This window comes from Chironomus tepperi, unplaced genomic scaffold (assembly GCF_022539635.2).
Source record: "Chironomus tepperi strain 1889 unplaced genomic scaffold, CSIRO-AGI_Ctep_v1 contig_376, whole genome shotgun sequence".
Lineage (NCBI taxonomy): Eukaryota > Metazoa > Arthropoda > Insecta > Diptera > Chironomidae > Chironomus > Chironomus tepperi.
The window spans coordinates 700,484-727,034 of NW_027226498.1; the positions used below are offsets into that span (position 1 = coordinate 700,484).

Here is a 26,551-nt window from a genome sequence, read left to right on the forward strand (position 1 = left end):
TACCTATAAAATTAACAATTTTTTAATTTATTGATTTTTTCTTTCTATCGTATTATATTCAATGAAAAGTCCAATAAGAAAAAAAAAATCATTTGTTCGTTAAGATGCAGCAAATTCGATTATCCGTCTAGTAGTAATAACAACAAAAACAGATGCAGAAATCAGGTGAAAAAAGACGCGATGAAATCATATTTTAATAAAATTGAAAACAATTAAATAAAATGGATAAATTTTCGCTAATATCAGCAGGGCTGTTTTCTACAGCTGGAATGTGTGCAGTAAAGATTTTCTTTTATATTTATAAGCTTAAATAATTTATCATGGATACTTTTTCAGATCATATCTTTAGCAAGTAGTGAATGGATCATTGAAATAGGAAATAATTCAAAATATGGCTTAATGTGGCAGTGTATAACGATTTACAAAAGGAATCAAATTTGTTTTACACCAATTTTATCGACAGAATGGCTCATTTCTCTCATACTAATATTTCTTGGTGTTATTTGCATCACAACAGTTGTAATTCTTCTTGTTGCTAGCAAATGGGATCGAAATGTTATTTTCTATGCGAGATGGATTGGATTTAGTGCAATGATCTTATTTTGCATTGCGGCGGTAATATTTCCATTGGGTTTTTATGTTCAGGAAATTGGCGGTTTACCTTATCAATTGCCAAATAGTCATCAAGTCGGGATAAGTTACATTTTCTTCATTCTTGCTTTATGGATCACAGTCTTATCAGAACTATTTGCAGGAAAAATTTGTTTACCACATTTTTAAAGTTGTAAGATATTTCTAAGTCAAATCTCATTTAATTTTGTAATTATTAAGTATTATTTATATAGTTTTATATGATCTCAATAAATATTGAAAGAATGGATCACTTATCGATAAAAAATTATTGTATTAAATGGTGTAATAAATGTAATTTCTGGGAATTGTCAAGAATTTAACTTTTTTATAGGTAATATTGAAATGCACGTTCACACATATGTGTATAGACTCGAAGTCTCTTGAATTTTTCTTTAAAGAGCTTTCGATTTCAATGACCCTCTCATAGCTCACTATTAAGAACGGACACATACGTGTAAAAATGTTACCTAAGAAATTAGTTAAACGCATAGCTAAAACATAAAATATCATAGATATACTAATGAGAGTTGGAAATACATTGATAATGAGCTAAAACATAAGTTGTATAGTCTTGTTTGATTACACACCATCGGTTTAGTATCGTAGTGTGAACTGTACACATAGACATGAGCAAGATAAACTGCAAAAGAGCGTACAATGCTTATTATTTACAACCTGTTTGAGTATGTCTGATTCCAATAACATGAGTAGTCTTTTCAGTGTTTGACAAACTCACGATCATCAAAGACATTATATTTTTGTCTCTTTTTCTTGGTGAATACATAATGCATTAATTTGTACCAAAGTGTTGATTTTCATTAAAGAAAAATAAATTGAGTCCAAATTAAAATTTTTAAAAAAATAAACGGATTTACATTGTTTTCTATTTTATGACAGTTTAAACAAAAAGTTGTGTAATCAAAAAAAAAATCGTTAATAAATTTGTGATTCTTCAACCAATGTAGATTTGTGATGGTTAAAAGTCATCAAAGCACAAAGAAAAAAAATGAAAATTATTTAAATTCAAGTGTGATCAAAAAATGAGAAAAAAAGAATCAAATAAATATTTTGCTGCTAATAATATTTTTGAATAAATGTGAAAAGTTACACACTTAAAAAATTTCTTAAGCGAATAAAAAAAATGAAATTTTTAAAAAATTTACATTGGATGTATTTCTTTTTAAATTGCTATGTGTATAGGGTTAATGAATAGGTCTCGCCAAAAACCAAAGGAAATTGTATTTTTTTGTTCAAATAAAAAAGTTTCATTTCAGAATGAAAAAAGCAGAAATTGCATGGAGAAAAAAATATATTTCAGGTGCTTTTGTGCTCTTCTTCATTGAAGAAGCTAAACGTAAAATAAGCACTAACTAGCAACTGATGAAAACAGACAAGAATGTATAATAGCAAATAACTTATTTAATAAATTCCATAAAAGTCATTTTAATGAAAGTTTTGTTTATAAGAGTAATGCGAAAAGTTGAGTGCCTCTGTTATTATATCGTTTTTCGACGAGACCATTTTAATTTTTTTTAACTATTCATTCAGATTAGTGTGTGTACTCATAACTTCTTAATTATGATTTAATGTTACAAATAAATATGAAAAATACTATGTTAGTTATCATAAAAATTTTAACAATATTGGTTTAATCTGTGAAAAATTGCTCGACTTGAGTGCAAGCATTAAAATGGGTGAAAATTCCGTTACGTTATTAAATCAAAGTGAAAGAGAGAGGAACATAGTGGGGATAGAGAAATATCAATGCATATTGAACAATCTCTTGTTTATATTCATCTTTATCATTTGCAGCGAGATTTTTATTCGATGTTTAAAATTTTCCGGTTTATTTGCATTTTCTGAATTGAAACATTTTTAAGATCTAACGAAAAATACTTAAGAATCATTCAAGGTTTTTCAGAACAATAAAAAGATGAATTTCACATTTACAATTATCAACGATTTTTCAAGTTTTTTTTTTGGTCAAAAAAATTTGACTAATTAACACTTGAGCACGGGAATAATTATCAATCCTGTTGATTAAATTCTGAAAATGTGATCTGATTGTTAATTTCTGTCGCTTGACATTTACAATATTATGCTAATTTCATAAAGCTTTATTGGTTGATAATAAATTTATATCACTTAAGACCTAACATCAATCTTGATTCTAATTGGATCTTTAATTTTTTAGCTTTACGCAAAAATAACATACAGACAATCCTAAATCGATAAAGCACTCAAACAAATTTCTTGCATGTGCTTAAATGTAAGGAACACAACCAGATTCTTCATTTCCTACAATTTGAAAACTTAAGGTCATTCAAATCATTAGTTTCATGGAATAAATAGTGTGTCAAAAACAATAATGGAATAAACAGAAGTTAATAAATAATGCAAATTTAAAATGTCGAGGCAATTAGTGTACCCTTAAAAGATAAAAAAAAAAGTGCGTAAACATCTTTGCCTTTAATATATTAGTGGTGACTGAAAAATGTTAAACTGCACTGATCTTGCTTGTGTTTTACATCACCATCATTTTTATGCCAATCTACATCACCTAAAGCGACATTTGGATGGCCACCACGATCATCATGAATCTGAAAAAGAAGGTGAGTCATTAAATATTTTTTTAAGTATCATTACTAATTATCAATTCAAAGAAATACTTTTTTAAAACTTCAAGTCATCTTTAAGTTTAACTAATATTTTCATTGATCTATGATAGTTTTAATTGATTTGATAGTCATATCCTATAATTTATAGTTTAATGAGATTCATGAGATTTATCTACGATCATTCGAGATTTTTCTATTTTACTGCAACACTGTACCATTTCCTTTTACGTTTTACGTTTTCTGCTTTGCAATAAGAAATAAGGTTAAAGGTTCTAGAAATATTATCGAACAATTTAAGAGGAAGGATGAGTTGAATAAAATTGAGAAATATTTATGTCCGTATTACAGTTTGGCAATACGCTTATATCTGTGAATTAAACGTGGTTTGAATAAACAAGAGAAATGTTTTGACGGGTTTTTACAAAAATATGTAAACAAAATGCTAAAAAAGAGCTTAAAATTCATTAAAAATTCCGAGAAAAATACGTAAATCAATAAAACGAAGCAAATGTTTAAATTTAAGAAATAAAATATTTTTGTACTGTTAAAGTTTTTAGTCATTCCTCTCAAACTATTGATTTTTTTTTTCCAAGTTTAAGCTATTGTTGCATTTTTAAATTTTCGACGCATGACATTATTGTATGACAACTAGAAGCATTATTTGCCCAAAATTTAAGCACTCTCTTGGTTATACACATTTGCTTAAACACAATTGCATAACACATACCTGATGCTTTTGTGTTGAATCTGTGCCAAATACAAGCAACATTTAACAATCCTGATTGCATTTGTCATGGCCGAAATTATTTTAATAATGTGGTTAGGGTTGATTTTGTGAATAAAAAGCTTTAGTCGAGGTCAGAAGTTCGTTTTGAGATGTTAGCCCTGATGATAAATAACTGAATTTGGCTTCTTTTAAATTTTAATCATTTATCTTGTAAAACCAAACCAAAACTCATCATTTAAACCTAAAATTATAAGCATGATTGATTGTACCTTCTTTTATGATTCTCTATTAAACTAAAAATTAAAAAAGTTAAAATTCACCGATAACACCAAATTATTGTGATCATTTACGGGTTGTTTCACTAAAGAGGATTGTTCTCATTTTCGGATTATCATCTTCAGTATTTTGGAAATATCTCCAAAGTCCTGAAAGTTTTCAAAGATAGTTTACGGAGAATCATCCAATTTCAAAATTAGTATAAAAATTTGTAAATTAAGTTTATCTAAAATACTGAATTGGTGATTCACGATTATCCGATTTTGAGCATACAGAAAACACGATTGAACAATTTTTTGCTATATAAAAATTGAGTAAATATAACTTGATCAAATATGACTAATCACATTAAATTCATTTCTTTAAGTATTCATCACTTTAATGATAAGAAATTATATTGAAAACATTATTGGCTTAACATTTCTCTCCTTACCCAAGTTTACATACATATACTCAACACATACATTACAACAACACTCTAAACTTCAAATACTATTGTTGCATGACAAAAAGGTTTATTAGTGTAAATGAGTTTTTAAATCATGCAGAGAAAAAGTTATGAGCTTGTACGAGAAAATGCAACAATAATACCAACATGTTTTAAGGTCATGCTCTCATGGTTATTGAAAATTTATCTTTCTATAGTAATCACGTGTTTAATAATTTTGAAAGTGAAATGCATGATACTTTATTAGAGTTTATATGACTTTTGTTGAAACCTAATTTTACGTCAGACACCTATATTAAATGTTTACATCATGATTTCTGACCATTATTTTCTAGTCTGGTTATTAAAGTAAAAATCATATTAAATTTAATATCCAATTTCTTAAAAGGACTTTTTTTTGAAGCAAAACTTCTCGATCGGCTATAATATAATCAATAAATTTTTCATGAAACAGTATAGTCTTTCTTAGGAAATTTACAATAACGTTTAAAAGACTCATAAATTTTCTTGGTCACTGTTTAAATATCAAATTGATATCGAACGTATTCGATTAAGACTTTTAGGATTCAAAACAAAGAATTCATATTATACAAGAAATGAAATGATTATGAAATCTAAAACAAAATTCAAAGATCAAAAATCGTACGTATTACAGAAATAACGCTTAATCATTACTTAAGTAAAAGTTGGCAAAAAAAATTGCAAAACAAATCAAAATTACAAAATCTTATTGAACTTTATAACATCTAGTTACTCATACATGGTTACGATTAGAAAATAAGTGCACAGATACAAGTACATGAATACACTATTTTTTTCTAAATGAGATTTTAAGTTTATAAAAGCTCAAAGCAAATTGTTTTAGCTATGAAGGTTACCCGGCATTATTGAAAAATAAAATTAAAATTTGTTTGTCTTGTCTTGTCTTGTGAATCTTCTTTGGAAAATTCCTATTTCATGAAATGTAAATTGTAAAAATGATTTTCCTTAAATATTATTGTTTTAAAAATTTATGCAATACAGGTTTACACGACGTAAATGTCATAATGTTCTCTGGCCTAATTTAAATAATTTGAAGAAAAGCTTTTAATTAAAAGAATTAAAAGCTTTTGAAGTTAAAATAATTTTATTTAATTTTAAGACAAATCAAACCATGATACACATTTGTGATATAAATCATATCCTTATTAATTTGTTTCTTATTGTGAGAAAATTTTTGCATTATAACTGTGTAGCATTTTATTGTTGTATTGTTTCGAACACATGGCAGGTTGAGAGAATGAAAAAATCATATAGGTATATATATTCATTCTAGTATATCTACTTATATCGGAAGAATATATTTTTGTAGCATGTATACAGCGACAAATCGGCTCACGTTACGATCAAATAGAATTCAAACTCGCTACAGTGTTTAAGGTAATACTTTCAGTTGATTTAGAGCTTTTGAGAAAGATGTTACACGCGATATGTGTTATCGTACGCAGAAGTAAATTGTAAGAAATCGCGAAACATTTCAAAAATTTTCTCACGCTTAAAGTTCGTTTTTCGCGGTAAACAATAGAAAAAAATAATGATCACATGACTTAAAAAATAATTTTGATACCATTAAAAAGCTATTTTTTTAATTCTAAAAAAAGTTTTAAGTTTGATGACATTTTCTCATGTTTGTCGATAAGAAAACATGATAATAAAGGACTATGTTATGTGCATTAAAGAAACCAAGGAAAAGTTATTTAAAAGTTCAATGTCAAGGAAAATTTACATAGAAATATTGTACAAAATTTACAATTATTTTTTCATTTATGAAAAGTTTGAGTTGCAAAGTTTAAAAAAAGCGTGTAAAAAGAAGTAATTCCACTGAAAATGGTGAAATTAGTAAGCTTGTTTTAATTCTCTTTACTCATTTTTTTCTACAAGCAAACTATTATTGTAAAATACAGGCATCCATCTAGAATAGGAAATTAGATTATAAATAATAAAAAACTAAATATTGATTGATAGAAAGCGGCATTATGTACACGTTCCAAGAAAGCTCATTAACAACTATTTTTTTTTCCTTTTTATTGACCATGAAAAATATACGGTACTAAAGCTATTCTCTCATTCAAACGAACTCTATGAACAAATTAGTTTATAGCCGAAATTACCCAATAGGGTTCTATTAATAATTTAATAAAGTAATGATAAGATCTTTGTGACGGAATGTTTCTCATTATTTTTCCATTCATTCTCTACAAATGACAACAGCTGATAAAGAAGCTTAGCAAGTAAACTTTTCTCAACTACCTGCTCTGCATAAAGTTTTTGAACTTTTCTGACTTTGAGTACTAAATTCCTAAAATGAAGTTATTAAAAATTGCAAAAGCTCATTGAAGAGAATATAGTTTTGGACCTTGTTTATCATGTTTTTAGTAAAAATATTTGTTTAGAATACAAATTCCATTCATTTTTGCGTCAAAATCAAATAAATATTTATACTTTTAAAGGTTTCTCACCATTTTCCATCAGCGACACCAATTCTTATGTGTAAATTAAAAGTGTAAATTTGTTTACGAGACATCGATCTGGTATCGCCTGGTATGTAATTAAGTATTATGGTGATAATTTTGGAAACCACTTGAAATAAATCACATGTCAATGATTAAAGTATTTCCAATGAAATTTTTTTAAAAAAAAATAGATTGTAAAAGTATCAATTTATGCATATAAGAAGGGAAAGGGACAAAGTGTACGTTTTAGTTTTTCTTTTTGCCTGAAAATTAGAGAAAATGTTTTAATAGTTAAATACGGAAAAGAGAATTTATTACTAAAATTATAAAACATTGATAGACACTACAAGTAAAAATAACTAATATTTTAGAAACTTTATCAATTATCAGAACAAAGAGAGATTTTTTTGTGTGACCAAGTGCAAACATGTTTTAATCGTTTAAAATATATTTGGCCAATAACGTCGCTATTCGTTTATCAATTAGTGCCTATGTGTTAATAATTATCGGGAATAAAATATAAAAAAATCTTTTTGCCAAAAACGAGGTACTCAAGTTATTAATTACTAAGGCATATGACAAGCTATTATTGTTGCCAGTGAATTTGAAGAAATAACAGCATTAATTTTTGTGAAAAGTTTAAAATTATTGTTTTGTATAATATTTCTTTGTGAATTTATTTGATATTTTAATTACTAATTAATTTATTTACATTAAACGTCCACAATTCAGTAACATTGAATATAATTTCCAGTGGTAGTTAAAAAAAAGAAAGTAAATACCAAAAAAAAAAAAAAATAAGACTTAAAAAGCTTTCATACTAATTCTGGATAATCTTGGATATGTTCTTCATGAAAACATGTCTAATTCAACGGCTTCAATTGGTAAGTTCCAAAATAGTATTGCGACTTAGAATTTGTTTTACAAATTCATTTCACGTCACGAAATTCGACAATTGTACATCACGTGCTCAAATATTGTTCTTTTATCAAGTAACAATCATTTTATGTCATTGATTTCATTAATATACAGTGTGAGTATGAATATTCGATGGAAAATAAATGTCAAATGCGCTTTCTGTTCAGCGAAAATTCAAGTTCATTGTTGTGATAAGGTTTTAGCTTTATTGTTTTTCATTTTAAACACATACTCAACAACGCTCAATCATGTGACTGAAAATGAGAAAATGAGAACGTGTAAACAGATTCCATCGACCTCCGGCTGTTCTCCTATAATTTATAAACTTTACAAGTAAAGTTCAGCCTGAGTGTTTTCCTAACTTTAAAACCGGTTGGTGCATAAACGTTAATATTGCAACAGGAATAGAAAATTTTTATTCATTTATTCATTATTATGCAATAAATATATTTCTAGGAGACATCTTATGATACACTCTTGTTATACCGGATATTTTAACGTTTTTCTGCAAAAAATCAAGTCTCTTCATTCTAAAATCTATTCTGATTTTTTGTTTTTGTAAAATTGAGTTGAATGATATGGTGCAATTCAAGATATGGTCAAAAGATCAAATGCCAAAATAGATTTTGTGCATTTTTAGGATACAAACATACAATTAATTTTAAATGACGATCTTTTTCATTACCTAACATTCAATTTATTTCCAGAAAGTGAATTCCAAAAAATTTAAATTGGTGTGAATATAAAAATTATTTAAAGCACTATACTTTGATAATTTAGTGTATATAAGATAGTATAATGTCAAATAAAAAGTTGAAAGTTTCCGTGATACCGAAGAGCTTGAGCGCATTTTTGTGCAGCGAGCAATGTTTAAATTAATTAACTTTTATTTTATTTAGCTTGCGAGCCAGTCGCTCGAATGTCTTTTTTTTTCAAAATGTCTTGAAGTTATTTATTAAGGAACCATTCTCTTATTACGTTCCAGAATAACAAACTTTTTTCAAAAATGAGCATATACCCTTGAGCCAAAATGGAAAGATTTTCGCCAGACTTTTTTTGTCCGTCCGATTTTGCCAGATTTTCGCAAGATATTGGACGATTTTTTTTCACACGAAAAACTCCGTCCGATTTTGAAAGATTTTTGGACGATATTGCCAGAAAAAAAATCTTGCATTTTCTGGCAAAAATCGGACGAATCTTTTACGTCCGACTTTTGCCAGAATTCGCCAGACATATTTTCTTTGAACACATACGAAAAATCTTACAGTTTTCGGTCCGATTGTGCAAGATAAATCTTGCAAAAATCGGATGAAAAAGTCTTTCGGATATCTGACAGAAATTGAAAGATTCTTGAACGATTTTGCCAGATATTTTTTGAATTTTTTTTTTGGAATTTTCAGAAAATAAGTTTTATATTTCTGATTTTTTCCTAGATTATGTCGGACACATGTTTTACTAGATTAACTAGAATTAGAAATTTTGGTTTCTCATTACTAAATTTTCTTGATTATACTCAAAATGATTTGATTTGAAGATCACTATATTACATAAAGGGAATTTCGCAATTTCCTCGCCAATGCCTCTATCAATCTCAAATCTGTATCTAGATTATGATGTAGAATTAAAAAACAAACTAAAAACAACTTATTGTTAATTTGTCATTCGTTAAAAAGCTAACTTCTAATCTAAACAAATTCAATACATTCACATGTAAATATAATGTGAATAAAATACACATAAACTAAATATTTTGAAAAATTAAAATGGTTTTTTTAAAATAATTACAAGAAACATTTAATTCAAGACGTTATATTGAAAATATAAGTTTATTTCACGTTCGTAATAAGCTAATAACTTATATATGTCTTTTGCTATTTTGAATATTATATAATTTCAGATGGCGGTAGCTCAGCGGTTAAGTATAGGACTTCAAACAATTTTCAGAACAAGCGATCCAAGGTTCAAATCCCAAGACAAATCTGGCAATATCTGGCAAAAATCGGACGAGTATAAAAGGTTTTAAAAAGATTAATACACTTGTGAAGTATATGAGAAAGAGAAAAAAAAGATGGGAAAAATAAATTTTTTAAAATTTTTTAATTAAAAATCTTGCAATATCTTTCAAAATCTGGCAAAAATCGTCCAAAACTTGCATGCAAGTTAGTCAAGTTATGAACGATTTGTCTGGCAAAATCTTGCAAAAATCGGACCGATAAAAAAAATCGGTCCGATTTATAGCTGTTTTCTTGCATTGTCGTGCAGTTAAGGATTTTCAATGTATGGAAAATCTTGCAAAGTCTGGCAAAAATCGTTCTCGGGCAAAAATCTTGCATTCGAATTCTGGCAATATCGTCCAAAAATCTTGCCATTTTGGCGCTAGGGTAGGATTCTCGGAATTTCAATTGTTTATATCAAATTTACTACCCTTTCCTAAACATTATAAGTAAACAATTTCTAAAGTATTCAATATAAAATGCTAAAGAAGATCCTCTTATAGCGAACATGTCTTTAAATTATTACATCTGTTTTAAGCACTTCAGAATTAATCTTTACAGACGTTTTTAAAAATAGAATTACGATAGCAAAAATTGTTCCTATTGTAAAATAAATGTGACAAAAGCTCACACAGAAAAGTTGTAATTATTCTCTTCTTTTATTGCATTTACAATTGTTTTGTACAGTACACGGGATAAAGTAATAATAAAAAATGGTTGAAGCAAGAAAATTCCAGCGTTGTAATGAAAATTTTAAAAAATTATTTAAAATCATTCAAAAAATTGAACCAAATTGAAAGCTTAATCACTGGTCATTTTCAACGTGCTTGTATTTTTCCGAGTGTAATTAAATCTTTTATCAGATCATATGATATCCGTGAGCATTTCACATAAACTAATTAACATTGAACTTCCTCTATTGTTAAAAGAATCTCATTATTCATTGCTAAATATGTAAATTATAACCCTTAAAATAAAATTTCAATCAAAATGGGAAAAGCAAATGAATAGAAGAAAATAGTACAGGATATTCTCACTAAAGTTTTAAAAAATGTTACAGTCACTGATTGCGCTGATTCCGTGTAAATGAAAAAAGATATGAATGAGTGTCTTTAATAATTTGATGAATGTTTTGATTGTTTTACAAAATAAACAAAAATTCTACCAAGCAGAATCTAAATTGACGTACAGAATTATCATATTTAATAACCATTCGTGAGTAATCCAAAAGAAATATATTGCGCAAGTAACAAAGACATGTACAATACAATGATAGCAATAATGGAATGTTTTGATAATTGTTATTGAAGTTTATTACGATAAAATGACTTCTTTACGGTTCATGAACATCAACATTCCGAAAATTACGTTTTTATTTTTTTTTTTCAAAATATTTCAAAGCCATACTTAATAATACACTCGTTATCACTGTGCATTTGCTTTAAACTTTGTTCAATATTTAATAACATTTGTCCGACTAATAACATAAACGAATGAGTATGTATGAAGATGTGATAGAAGGAAAGCATAAATAACAATAAAGAGAGTTCATTCATCTTTTTTAAAAATCGCGGGTTTTTAAGATTCCATTCTTATATCACTCTTTGATAACGACACGTGGTTGTATAACCTGTTTTTAACATCATCATAAAGAGTTTATGATTTTACTTATATTAAAGCCTTGAACTTCTTAGTTTTCACCAATCTCGAACACATCACATTTCAACAAATTTTCGATTGATAATTAGACATTCGTATCACATATTTTTTGTGTTTTATAAGTATCACATGAACAAATTTTTTTCCTGTTTTATTTAATTATATACGGCTTTTATACATGAATTCATAAACCACTTAATTTATATCAAATGTCTAGGTACTCTCATGTAACAAGTGAACAATCAATTAATATTAAGCTCATATCAAGTTGCTTATTAATTTAGAATTAATCAAATCAATTATCGTTTAAAAATCAACAAACATATGCAAATGAATGAGCAATTTAATTTAAAACCTCATGACACTTAACATCCTTTGTAACTTACTTTTCTAAAAATTGCATCCAAAGATTTGTTATAAAAATACTATTTAGGACATTAAATGTTAAAATTAATCTTACAGAAATATTATCCAATCTTGAAACTGCTTTTGACCTTTTGATCTTGCAATGACATACAGAATGATCTAAATTTTGTTTACATTTGACGTATAATAGTAGAAACTGGAGAAAATTTTAATGAACATTGTATTCATTCAGATCAGTTTAAACTAATTAATACATACTGAAAATGACTGAAAAAAACGTAAATGGTATCATAGCGGCTACATAGAATGCATAATAAAGTTTATAATACATGCAAATTCAACCACACATAAAAGTGAGGTCCATATTTGTTAGATACGTCGAAAAAGTGATGCAAGTGAATGTTTAGTCTAGTTGAAATGATACTGTCCGGTCAAATTCTTAAATATGCTATAAGATAGATTTACAGCATAATTTTATAATAATATTAAATTCAATATTCATTAATGTAATTTTCTGTCAATCATATTAATTATTAGCAAAATACACTTTAGCTAACATTGGAGGAAGTAAATTTTGTATGACCTTAATTTCCATTATACGAGTACCGCAGCTAAAACAACAGAGAACAACAAGAAATGCGGCTATTGACATAGGAAATGTACTTTGAATATTTTTAATTTCAATATCAAATGCTTCTTACTATTAAAAAAAGTACCTAGAAACATTTGTTCATATCAAATAATGTAATAAAATTATTATTACATTATATAATTTAGGACATTTGTCATTCCGTCTGGCATTTGTCACTTTTTCATGAAAATTTTTCGCAAAAACTGAATTTGTAAATCTGTAAAAAAAAAGTTTACAGAATCTTCCTGACATGCTTGGTGGGGTATCATTCTAGCTTTAAAATAGCAACACATAATTGTCTGTTTCTTAATAAATATTTCTCAAGGTATTGCTTTTAAAATTTGCATCAATATTGTACCTATTTCATCAATTTTTTATTAATGAAATCAAAAATGTTGAATCCATGTTTTGCAAATATGGATTTATGTGAGAAACTACTATTTCTATGAATCAAAGATACTGTAAAAAAATCAAGAACTATCATATTAAACTCGTTTGTGTATTAAAACAGGATATACTTTCAAGCAAAAAATATTAAACAGGAAACAAAATACATTCAATAATACCTCACTAAGTTTACGGGTTTCCCAAAAAAAAAACTTTGTAATTCACAATTTAAGCATGTATGTAAATAAAAGAAGTAATAACAAATAAACGAAAGACATTATATTTTGTATAGTTCAGCATTGTATGTCTGGATTTCGATCTCCTCGATTTAAAATGTTATATATGCAATTGATTCACGTAATATTTGGACTTAACAATTTTTCTCTTACTTATCTTTTCAGCAGATGGAACAGGGAGTGACGTAAATGATCCAAATAACATAACTAATTTACTTAATGATGAAGGTATGTAACAAATTTAAAGAAAATAACAGACATGAAATATTCAAAAAGCTTTTCTACAACTCACCACGAACTTTTCCAACAATATTGAGCTTTTTTTGTTGAAAAGCTTCTTCTAATTTGTATCATTAAGTGTTAACTAAAAGTTTCCTTGTCCAATTCAATAGTATAATTTTTAAAAACGAACTTTAATTCGCTCAAAAATTATATGACAATATGTTCGTAACTTACATTTTTCATTAACATGCACTCATTTTCTCAGTATTTATTTTTGGGTTTTTGCAGATTCTGATTTGTCATTACTTTCACATGTCGGTAAGTTTATTGTTTTCACATATTTTTGTTTTATCATCTATTAAATTATAAAAGCTTAATTCATCTTATCTATGTCTTTATGATTGAAAAACCAATAATAACCAGTTAAAAGCAATTTTTGTATATACTAATTTTTATATTATTAAAACTTCTCGAATTTCTTTCATTTTTGTTTGAAAATAAAGTTATTTGAGTATTAATATTGCGTCAAAAACCAATATATCTGGGACAGTTAATTGTTATGCTAATTTCAATTTCATTTCACTAGTATTTTCACTTTCCTATATTCTATACATATACCTCTTATTTTTCTAAATGAAATAAGACTCAATGTCATTACTTTTTTAAAATAAATGGCATAGAGCTTCTCTTGTTACTGTCTAGCTTCAACATTCATAAGTGTGGCACATGCAGAGTTTTAGTTACTTTTATTTCCTTCTCCACATTGTTTTGTCTGATCTATTTGATATTTCACATATAAACATTTATGTTTGCAACGTGTGACACGATTTCACACTACCTCAATGTTATATTGGAGGATAACTTGCACCCGAGCAGCACAACGCGTTCGCGAAAGTATCACTACGTAGTTGTACTGTGACGTGTGACGTGCCAGCTGATTTTAACTCATTTTTATGGCGAAAAATTTGCCGCATTGTGTCGCTCGGAATGATTTATCTTTGTCTAGCAAAATGAAAGCTAAGATAAGCTTTGTGCAAAAAAATAAAATATTGTTAACACCTGTTACGTATAGACAATGCAATCGTCACCAACAAAATAAATATTAAATGAATTTTATACCTTTATCATATCATTGCTTATTTGTGTGATAAAAAATATTATTTAATAACCGTTATTAAACCCAATGATTATTTGATATAAAGTCTCGTGTTTTACTTTTTTCTTATTATTCAAAAATGAAGCGATTTGCAAGATCGCTTGATGTTTATTATCATTCTTTATGTTAATAACATATCCCACTGACCTTCCACTTCGTGATAATTCATATTATGTACATGATACAATTGTTTTGGAATGACGTAGTACGACTGCAGTCAAACTTCTAATACATATGTACTCTTAAACATTTCAACGCGCCTGTACTCAGTAAAACACATTTAAGTGAACAAACAAACAGCTGTAAACCAAAAATGGTTATTATTTTCTGATACGACAGAAGCGAGATATGTTTTCGTCGGTTATACTTCTATACTTGACAACGGCAAGTTAAATCGCTTCTTTCCAGTATTTAATGTGTCAGTTTGCTACAAACAATTCTCTATAACGTCATAAGTAAATTTTCATATTTTAAGATCTTGTCTTTCCTAAATGATTTTTACGTCAAAGCTTTTATTGAATGAATGGCAAATGTTGTTATCATATTGCCATGTCACATGAGTAAACTACCTCAACCTTTTCTTTTGCATGAACAAATAACAATCCAATTCCTTATTTCGTTAAAATCGTCATTCTAAATTTGTTTGTTTTGAATTTCAGATGATCCCAATGACGTTTGGTATATATTGGGAGGTGTTATTATAGCAATGTTATCTGTTGGAATCATAATTATTTTAGTAGCTGTCACAATAAGGTAATTTATGTTTAAATAAACTTTTATTTTATCACAATTTTCTTGTCCAAAATCATATATATGAAAATGTAATTGCGGAAGTCTTATTTTTTGTTAGAAATAGTTTCTACATTTACAATAATAAATAAATAGAATAAATATTTTGTTCACTTTTGTGTGTATACATACGTCAGAAGATTGACCCCTCTAGAATTTTCTTATTCTTCGATTTTGAAATGTGCAAGTAGGTGATAACTGAAGAAAATAAACAAAAATATATTTTTAAATTAATCGTCAACTTTAAACATAAAATTTGAAAACATGAGATGAAATATATTATTGGAAAAAATATTAATCAGGCGTCATAATCATTACTGCTCCCCAACGAACTGAAAACTGTGTGATTTTAAAACATTCACGTGGCTTCGTACATGATCTCTTGATCGCAAATATTTTCTACAACAGTATCAATTTTTAAATTGCGACAATATATTATTTCTTAATTTAATAATATTGGAAATATCACTTTTCATCGAAGTTGAATAGAGTTTTAATTACTGATCAACAAGTTTCTCTTTGAACTTGAATTTCAGTCAAAGAGCTCTCATTTTTCTCTTTATATTTTTTCATTATTTATAGAACATCAACTACCTCTCGTTTGAAAAACAGACTTATTTTTTTTATTGGCGACACGATCTTAGTCTAAGCGCGAGAAAATCAATTTTGGTCAGACTTTTGGACTGTAGTCTATTTTTTTCAAATTATCATCTGATCGGTTGTACTAGATGATTGAAGTTTGACAATGAAATCCTTTGTTGCTTCAATAAATCTATCAAAATTTTCAATCTAAAATAAAAATGCATGCTTCATTGTATCTTCAATTTGCTGTTTAGAAGTCAGTCACTAAAAAAAAGTTTATTTTTAAAATCTAGCATATTTAAAAACTAAATGCATTTCATTTCAAACGTGTAAAAAAAATTAGGTCATTACTTTAAATTTATGTAATGTTATAAAAAAATTAAAATTTAGCTTCATATGAAAACGTCAAAATTCTTTTTTGTAAACTCACACAATTGCTCAACTAAAGAATTTCTTATGACTAAAACTTGAATTTTGTTTCAAATCAAGAAACTTAATTTAACTCTAGAACAAAGAAATCAAATCTAAATCCACTAGAAAAAGGCATTTGGGCAATTCTAAAATAAAATTTAGCTCAATAAATTCTGAAATTTATTAACTATATAGTAATAAGTCGAGTAGGCTGTGTGAAAACATTATGATAATGTAAATAATCTCAAGTATATTTCGCTTTAAACCTGTATTTTAAATATATATTAATTTAGATGTTTAGATGATAATCAAGTTCAAAGCAGTTTTTGCCAACTTCTTCCAAATACAGTTTTGGGGAAAATATTTACTTTATCTCGAAAAGTATAAAAATAAGAAACATTTTTTTTTAATTTCATTGAAATTAATTTCACAAGTTTTCTTTTATAATGACGTAGAAATAGTTGTAAGGATATATTATTTAAAAAAATTATTAACACTTAAATGTGAAAAAATCAATTGAGTAATGAATGCATGATTCATAAAAAATCAAAAGTACTTATTCTGAAAAGGCATTGCTTGATAATTTATACTTACTTCATTGTTTACAAAACATTGAAAATTATTACAAACTTAAAGTACATTTTGTACATAGAATCTGATCTTCTGAAGAATAAGCCGTTGTTTGTGTTCAGATCAAAATAATCTTATCCTTGACGAATATCTTATTATAAACAGAATGTGACCAGCTGTTCAGATTTTATTTAGAGACAATCACCGAATTAATTTGATACATTTGTTGTTCATACACATGAAACAAGGAGTTTAAGGCAGAGTTTAAGGTTATGTATGGCGTCAAAATAAATTGTACATGTTTGCAAGGGTTTGCAAAATTGAATTTCGCCCACAATTCTAATATTAATGTTTTACCTGCAAATTTGCAATGACTTTCTGCAATCTAAAACTACAAATTTTAAAATAGAAAAAGAAATTAAATTGAACAGAAATAGAAAAAAAGACTGTAGAAAAATCGTTAATGCATTGTCATTGTTGACATTTAATCGAATCTACATTTTTTTTATAAAAGACATATGTCTATATAGAAACACATTAATATCAGAAAATGATAAGGTAATTTCTACTTCAAACTAAATGGAATCTAAAATAAACGTAATTCTCATTAACTATGATAAATCGAATCGAATGAATTAATGAAAATCTAACCATAAAAGATATCAGTAATAACGATGCAATCGGATAATTATCAAAGGATTATTCTGTCTTAAATGATAATCATCTAGATCAAAAAAGAATGATAAAAAGAATAATTTCACTGTAATTAGTTTTTCAAGCTCAGAAATATGACATGAAAATATTATGTGTCTGTAAAGTGTATAAACCTTGGATACTTTTATGATGTACTTTCTGGCGGTAAAATTAGATCAGCGTATTTTATTTTAAGAATAAGACATACGTTATAAATTTTGCGTTTCTTTCTATCTTTATTTTTAGTTTTCTTTTTTTCCATTTCGTTTTTACGAAATATTGCTCATTAAACTTTTTTCTTATAACTTATAACCCACACTTTACGTTGTTTTTATTGAATGAAAAATCGAAAGAACACGTGGAAAATCTCAGCTGTGGGTTTTCATAGGAAATCGTAATTTTATATACATCCCGACATGATGATATAGAAATAGATTTTTTTTTTCTTTTCTTTCTTTTTGATGAAAAAAAGACATTTCCTTAGCTACCTAGACTTTAAGACTAGTCGTGATAAAAATGTCCAGAAAATTGTATTTGACGTCAAAATTTACTATTAAGCAATTAAGCAGTATGAAAAATAAAAGCACATTGTAACACATGCCGATTTCTCGATTTTCAACTTTTAATACACGAAATACATGAGTGATTGCTCTGCACTATATTTACATAAGTTTAAAGAACTGCTTTCGATGATTTTACAATAACAAGCTTTAATAATGATCATCTGGATAAAATCAGATGTCTTACATTTCTCTAGGAAGTAACTTCCTTAGTAATTGTTATCTGAATACTTTGTTTAATTTTTAAAGTTGTTGCCGCGCGACAGTCTTGAATGTTCTTGTCATGTGACACTCATTGGATTCATATTTTGTTTTGACTTTAATCAAAACACTTTTTTTTTTGTTGAAAATACTATTAACCAGTAAACGTATTTAAAAAGTACTCAAATTCTACAAAATTTGACCTCGGAATATAAACTTTAATGAAGTAAATTTCATGTACACGTTCATATTTTTATTATTTTTTGTTACTAAGGTGAGGTAGTATCCTATGAAAATCTTAAACCATTCTGGACAGAACCTGTAAATTTTTATTAAAACTGTTAATTAAGTTAATTATTAGATTTAGAATTAATTATTATTTTTTATTTGCGAAAATCATTTGCATGAAAATAATTACGAAAAAAATGTGTAAATCAAAATTTCATTGTCGCGAAACGGAGGTCTCTACTGAATTCCTATAAACGATAATCTAAAAACGATAGAAATGTCCAGAGAGAAATCGATGTTTGTCATCATTATACAGTTGTCCAGTTATCAATGCAGTTATTCTCTGAGTTAATGATCCGTGAAACATTAGTTATTATTATGAATACAAAGTATTTCCTAGATAAATAATATTTTACTACAACAAATATCACCCCCGACACCACCATTTAATTTTTTTTTGTATTAAAGCTACACTAGAGCTACACAAGCATTAACAATATTCATTGTTTTTTAAAATGTTAACACCAACATACTCTCAAAAAGTCAATAATCCAATATTGCAAATGACTCATTCACATTCAGATGTTATGGATGGTAATTTCTTAAATCCAATCAAGATTCATGTCCAATTAATTTAATGAACATTTTTAATAGAATTAAGAAATTAATTTTCTTTTCTAACTTAAAAAACTTTTTTATTAAGTTAAAATTTAATTGAATATTTCAATAAAAGACACTGAGGTTAGTTATCAAGGAAACCTGGATTGAATATGTATGCATAGTTTTCCCATACAAACAAGATTTCAGCAACATTATCAAAGATATATTTCGATTTCTTCTTCCTATTCTTAAACTGCACCATATATCTTATTCAATAAATACTATAGTTTTTGCCGTGATTCCCCCATAAAATTTCTATTTTTAATTACAACTTGTTTTCTGTATTATTGTTGTAGTGTAACTTCAGATTTCTTGCCTTAACATTTTACATTAAACACATATGTATATTCGAATGAATGTTTCTCCATCATGATTGTTGAATGATCACTTTTAGTTGGAGGCAAGCAGCAACAGTATACTTTTATTGGAATGTTTAGCTTTAGTCTCATAAATGATCCACAAGGGATCACAACTTGTGTTCATCAGTTTAATTACTGTAACGGTGAAAATTGTATAAATTATATAGAAATCAGTTTAATATTTCTTAGTTCGTTCTTAGATATTATTTGAGTCAAGTGTGAATAACAATGTGTTCATAGTGATTCTGATAAGAAAACAGTTTCGTGATAACTTAATTTAATTAAAAGAAATTACCGAAAAACTGCTACAAAATCTTAATTGTGTACAAAATTTGTCATATAATAATCTTAAAAAATGGAGGAGATATATTTTATACTATATATGACTAGGTAACTTGCAAATATTAAATTCAAATACAATATCCATGCAAAATCCTTCGTTATATTGTTGTAAAACCTTGAAGACTAATTCCTCAAATCTAGTGAAATCCACATTTGTTAAGTTGACTTTTCCATAAAAGAAGATTGGAAATTTTAAACAGAAATACTGAAAATCCAGTAATAGATTCCCCAACTAAAGTTTGTTGGAGAAAACCCAAACTACATGTTATGACCTCAACGTTATATACTCATTTATTTCAAGTTAAATGGAATTAACTCATCATGTGGTTTATTCAATTAAAATTAAATTTAGCTTTTTGATCTCAAATTCAATGTTAGTTTATGAATATTCATTAATCATTTAAAAGACATAAAATCCATTTGAAAAAAATAGCTGAAAGTTGACAATTAATTGTCAAAAAATTAATCAGTTTGAAACGTGCCTAGGAAAACATAAATATTTAAAAAGCATAACAGCACAAGTCAGTAAAAAATATGGAGCAAAAGTACACAAGTAAAGAACTTCAAATAAGTGGAACAACCAGTACGTTACTTACTTTACTTTGAGATATGAACAAGAAAAAGTGCATTTAGTTTGTGGAAATTTTTCGATTATTTTACCGTTACTAAAAAGTCCAGATAAAATATAAATAACAACTTTAGATGCCTAAAGGTGAAGATGAAATTTGAGTATTTTTAATCAAAATCATAAGTAAAAAGTCATGTGATTTCCCTTTTAAAATGTGCCTAATTTTTTGTAAACTTTTACTCTCATTTCGTGTCTTTTCAATTCGTATTGTCCTTGTTATTATGCAAATAGACTTATTTTCAGTTTAAAAAGAGAAACGAGCAAAAGAAATGCATTTTTCATCAAATCAGAACGATCAGGAATATTATAATTTGAATAATCTTTCAGTAACCTAAATAATGCTCCTTTTCATTTTTAATATTTTATTAACTGTATAGTGACAGTTACAGTCATGATTATGCTGATATTGTGATAAAAAATTACATAATCTTCTATGATCTTTGATATTTTGAACACACAAAAAGGTACTTTCCACACTAATAAGACTTATTTAAATTTCATTCATATTATGAAGGTTGGCACATGTCAACAATAAATGCAAGTTTGTTTATTTGCGTCAATAGTCATTTGGCAAAAAAATTTATGTTATTATGTTTCATTTTTTTATCAATAAGAAGCTTTCTGAAAGCGTGGCAATGAAACTCATTGCAAATGTTTTGACAAGAAATAAATAAATAAAAGTCTATATTGCTGATCAGTGCCGATTTTTTCAATCGACCAACGAAATTCAACTCATATTATTGAAACAAATGAAGCGTCTGTGATATTATGTTACTCATTTTTTTTTTTTTGACGCATTCCCTATGATTCTTAAATTCGTTAATGTCTCAAGGCGATTTTCAATGTCATTGTCCTTTGCAAAAACGATTCGTTGTGCTGCATAAAAGGGAATGAACGAACCCCAAATGAAACAAAGGAATAAAGTAGAATCAAAAAATTTTAGAGACGACGAGTATGAAGAAGTAAGAGAAAATGTTTTCTTATTATCCGCCAATCTTTTTCTCACTTAGCAACAAGCGAAGCATATGTATATAGACTCTTACATAGAAAACAAAGAAAGGACGTTCACTACTTTTTGAAAAAAAGTAATTGTTTTCTCTTATGTATTATCTCATTACAATTGATAATTTTTTTTAAGATAGACAGTATAAGAAGACTATTTTATTAGGAAGTCAAAATAAGCTATTGAAGAAATGGATTTTATGGAAAGAAAATTATTATAGTCAAGACAGGTTAATTATAGAAACCGTGAATAGACATATGTATTAACGTTGAATTTTGTGAAATCAGCTGACTTGAGCTGAAATTTTTAGTGGTATTAGTAGCCTTAAAACAAATAATATTCTAGAAAACAAATTCTTAAGAATATGCGATGATGATTCAATGGATGGTTTGGCTTAACATTCAAAAATTAAATATCTTTTTGAATAACTTAAAAAAATCAACGGAATTTCCTGACCTTCCTTTTTATTGTTATTATTACGAAGTTGATTCTTCTTATTTGTAAACATTAAATTTGCAAATGATCAGAATTATTGACAGAAAATGTTATAGCTCACAATTTAATCGATTCTAAATTGTGGTCACATTTTAAAATGTCAATGGATCACATTTTACATTTTCAAAGAAAAACTATTGGATGCATTGCATATTCATTAGAACGAGGAAAATAATTACAATTTACAGAATTAAAGATCAATTAAATAAAGCTAATGCATGTGATATCTACAATAATTAAAATTATGTTTATTTAACATTGAATGTTCTGATGAGCAATTATCAATTTTAATTACCCAGGAGTAATATGGTTTTCTCCGAAATAGCATTGGATAAAATAGAGGCTTATGAAATAAAACCAAGGTGAGACTTTATGTTTCTTACTTAACAATTTGAATTTTATTTATTTGAAAGATATAAAGCCAGGGTTCATTTGCTTATTACGTTCAGAAGGGAGGGGTAAATTTCATTTAAACAATAGAACTTCTGTGGATTTCTCAGAATATTTGATTTTTAATTTTTGAAAAGTTCGTTATTCTTAAACGTAATAAGTGATTGGTCCCTATAAACATTCAAAAATAAATTAAATTAAAAGAACAATTAAACACATACAAATGGTCTGCTTGCATCTAGAAAATTAGTAATCATTTAGAATACACCATACATATGAGTCATTGATAAAACTCATATTCCGTATCTAAATTTGTTTTTATTTCCTCTCTTAAAAATACTCTAAGAAACGTGATTCACTACATAATTAATTTAACTTACTATAGCTGTATCAATCAATTACGTTCATTTGTCACAACGTTTTATTTTAATTAATTTTCCATTGTGATAGATTAAATCACTTGACTTTACTAATTGAATGACTTCCTTTGGGTTTATCATGATAATAATAATGTTGAGATCTATTATCAAGGTGATGTTAAGTTTGAATTTAATGCAGTTAACAGAATAACTTGTTTAACAGAAGTTTTAAGAATTTATATCCGTTGGATATTACCGGTAATGTTGTGACGTAAAGCAGAATGAAAAATAAAATAAAATAATATAATTTTCAACAAAACAGATTCTTTGTACACATAGATATAGTCTGACTCTATTTGTAAACAAAACATAATATTTTTTTATCTCGAAATCCGTCAAAACATAATAATAAAAATAGCAATAATACGAAATTTCGTGGAAATCTGTTAAATACGCTTCGCATTTTGAAACTTATCGATAAGTAGTAAAAACGATTGTCTCACATCTCAAGGGGCAACATTGACGTCATTTTCTGGGATTTTTCGTAACTCATTTTTATTTATTTTGTAAACCTATTAATTGGAGAAAAGTCTGTTGAAATGAGAGATGTGCTCTAATTTAGCACAAGCAACCGTCACAAATAAATTTTCTTTGTATGATTTTCCATTGAGTACAAAGTCCGAAAATATGATTATATCGTTGACTCGCAATTTTTGAAGTGTCGACGAAGTTTTTCATATGAATATCACAAATGTTGAACCCATGCGATCAGTCTGAGAGAATTAATAAAATTGAGACTATATTTCATTTATGAGTATTACCGCAGAAATAATGTGAATCATAGGCAAAAAAAGTGATATATTCCATAATATTATTTATTTTTCATAATTCGGTTTTTTTTTTCAATACAGACATCATATGATTTCATTATAAATATAGGTTTTTTCACATTATTTTAACGATAATGTGAAGTTCGTTCATGCATTTACTCTCCAAAAAAAATACTCATCTCTCAAATTATAAAACCGAAGCTAAGCGTATGAGAGAGAATGAGTAAAGTAACTATAAAAGCAAACTACATCGGAACATGAGAAATTATAATACTTTAAAACGTTAAAAGAAAGGCATTCTGCTCTTCTTAGGTTGTGCCATTTTAAGTGTGACAATCTATACTAGACAAAAGAAAAATAATAAAATAAAGAAAGAAAATTTACCTGGAATAAATAGAAAAAAAAAATGCATAAAAAAATTGTGCAAAGAACTGAAAAATTATAAAAATATTAATTTACTTAAAAGAGTGACTTAAAATAAGAAAACTGTGATAAAATATTGTTCTTAATTTTGTTCTTCGTCTAATAAATATAAAATGGTCGGAATGAGAAACGAAACAATAATTTCGATGCGTTTTGTTCGCAGCAAATTAAGGAAACGTGAGGAATCATCTCACAATACACATCATAATAGTGAATCAACACAACCAACACAAATCGTTTCAACAGTCGAGCCTGTTGGCTTCAGACAGAGTCCATCCAGTGTATGGCACTTTCCTCCACTTCCGCCTCAACCAAATCTCTACATTTATAACGCCAGTAGTCAAGTAAGTATACAAACGTCTTTATTTGATCATAAAATTTTAAATCCAAACTTCCTACTCGTCAGATAAAGATTTCAAAATAATAATAAAGACTCAAATACACATAAAAAATATAGAAATAGAAATAGGATTGCAATTGCATACTCAGAGGGTAAAAGTTCAATAAACCCTTTTACAAAGGGCAATATTCCCTTAATTAATTTTCGTTTCTTTTACTTATTTTGTTTCACATAGAAACTGTACTTTCGGCATATTTTCGCATTTACCGTATAGACAAAAAAAAATGCATTGTAAAATTACTTTCATTAATTTATTGTTAACAGGAAATTGATAAAAAAAAATATATAATTTGTATTTTCGAATCGGAAGCGCCACGTTGATATGAAGTTTCTCAATGCCGTGTGATGATCGTGAAATAAATATACATGTACATGCTTCAATTTCGTTTTCATCGGTAACTTGTGTTTATTTCACTACATTTTAAATAATAATAAAATTTTAAATTATTGAGAAGCACTCTTATTTGAGTTTATTGATAATAGCTACACAAGTATACTTTCCGAGACCTTTTTACATTTTTTTTTTTTTGCACACGACATCTTCCCAATGTTCATTTATAAATCGAGACATAAATACAGTTCTAATTAATAGAGAAGAGTTTTCAAGGAAATTGCCCGACAACAGCAAATAGACGTCGACTTGGCATAGAATTTTTTTTTCATGCGTTATGCAATGAAGAAATGCAGAGCACAAATAGCGAAAATTACTAAACGCGTCTATAAATGAAATGAAACTTTCGATAGTTAGTAATACTTTTGAATTCTACAAATTTGCGAGTGGAAATGATTATGATTATCACATGTTTTTAATACATTCTTTTTTCTTCAACAGGACGCGTTAGTACACAGTAGTAACGAAAAACTTGGATTTAGAGGCTTTCGAAAACAACTGAGTGGTCGATTTAAGCGACTAGTTTCACGTAAATCTCACGAGCCTTCACCAGTAATTCCACCTGAACTCAAACCTCAGCTAAAGACAATTTACGTGTATTAAGAGAACAATTTACAGTCTACATTCTAAAGTCAAGAAAAAGAAAATATTATTTTTAACGAAAAATAATTCAACGATAAGTTTTAGATAGTAAATTTGAACAAGATTCATTAGGTTCCTGTGCTACACTCATGATTGAAAGTTAAACAATGGAATGATTGGAAGAGATTGATTCTGAGAGGAAAAACGGATGCACAGCAACAAAATTCTTAAATATTGTTTAAATTTATTTTAGTTGATAAGGAGTACTTCTTAATCTTAATAGTTATATAGAGTAATTATAATAATATTGACTTTAATCAAGACTGACACATACAAAATGTTGTAAAATCTTTTGAAAAAATCATTCAAATATTATTTAAGCGGGGATCATGGAAAAAAAATTTCACAACTTTTATCACTCAATATAACGAATAGACACGATTTAAAAATTGAACTTGTTTGTCATTATAATTTGCAACTATGAGTAATCGTCCCGCAAATCAGCATTTAAAATTTAATTTTTTTTTCCTTTTTGTGTCATTTTATTGAATAGATTGAAACCTTGTGAACAAAGATAAATAAGAATGTTGCGTGTATTTAGGAAGTGAATAGTTTGAATTTTATTCTTTTGAAGAAATAATCGCTCACATTGAGCGGAATAAAAATGATTGAAGTAACGTGTTGATAATATATTGAGCGTTTGAAGGGAGATTTTGTCTTTTTTTTTGAAATGTTAAAGCATATGAATCTGGTAGCAAAAGCACTTAAATTATAATTCCAAAATTAATTTTAAATGATAATGATGAAAAAATAAAAGAAATTAGATTAGTAAAACAAAAATATCAACACAAATTCAATCAGTATTTTACAATATAGTGTAAATTAAAATTAA

General features: G+C 27.2%; 1 protein-coding gene across 10 annotated transcripts; it reads left to right on the forward strand.

The window, feature by feature from the left end:
- The first annotated feature begins 73 nt into the window (after nt 1-73).
- Nucleotides 74-26,511, forward strand: LOC139096090 (uncharacterized). Of its 10 annotated transcripts, XM_070647720.1 has the most exons (7): nt 1,310-1,407; nt 2,828-3,245; nt 13,551-13,613; nt 13,896-13,925; nt 15,423-15,516; nt 24,450-24,630; nt 25,519-26,511. In XM_070647720.1, exons 2-7 carry the CDS (start codon nt 3,128-3,130, stop codon nt 25,678-25,680), a joined length of 648 nt encoding a protein of 215 aa, XP_070503821.1. In that variant the 5' UTR covers nt 1,310-1,407; nt 2,828-3,127; the 3' UTR covers nt 25,681-26,511. The 10 variants fall into 10 exon arrangements, 9 of the variants coding, with proteins under 9 accessions (XP_070503821.1, XP_070503822.1, XP_070503820.1 ...); XR_011544919.1 differs by lacking the exons at nt 15,423-15,516; nt 24,450-24,630; nt 25,519-26,511 and adding exons at nt 74-278; nt 10,010-10,128 and having other exon boundaries at nt 337-1,407; XM_070647721.1 differs by lacking the exon at nt 1,310-1,407 and having other exon boundaries at nt 2,701-3,245; nt 13,554-13,613.
- The last annotated feature ends 40 nt before the right edge of the window (nt 26,512-26,551 follow it).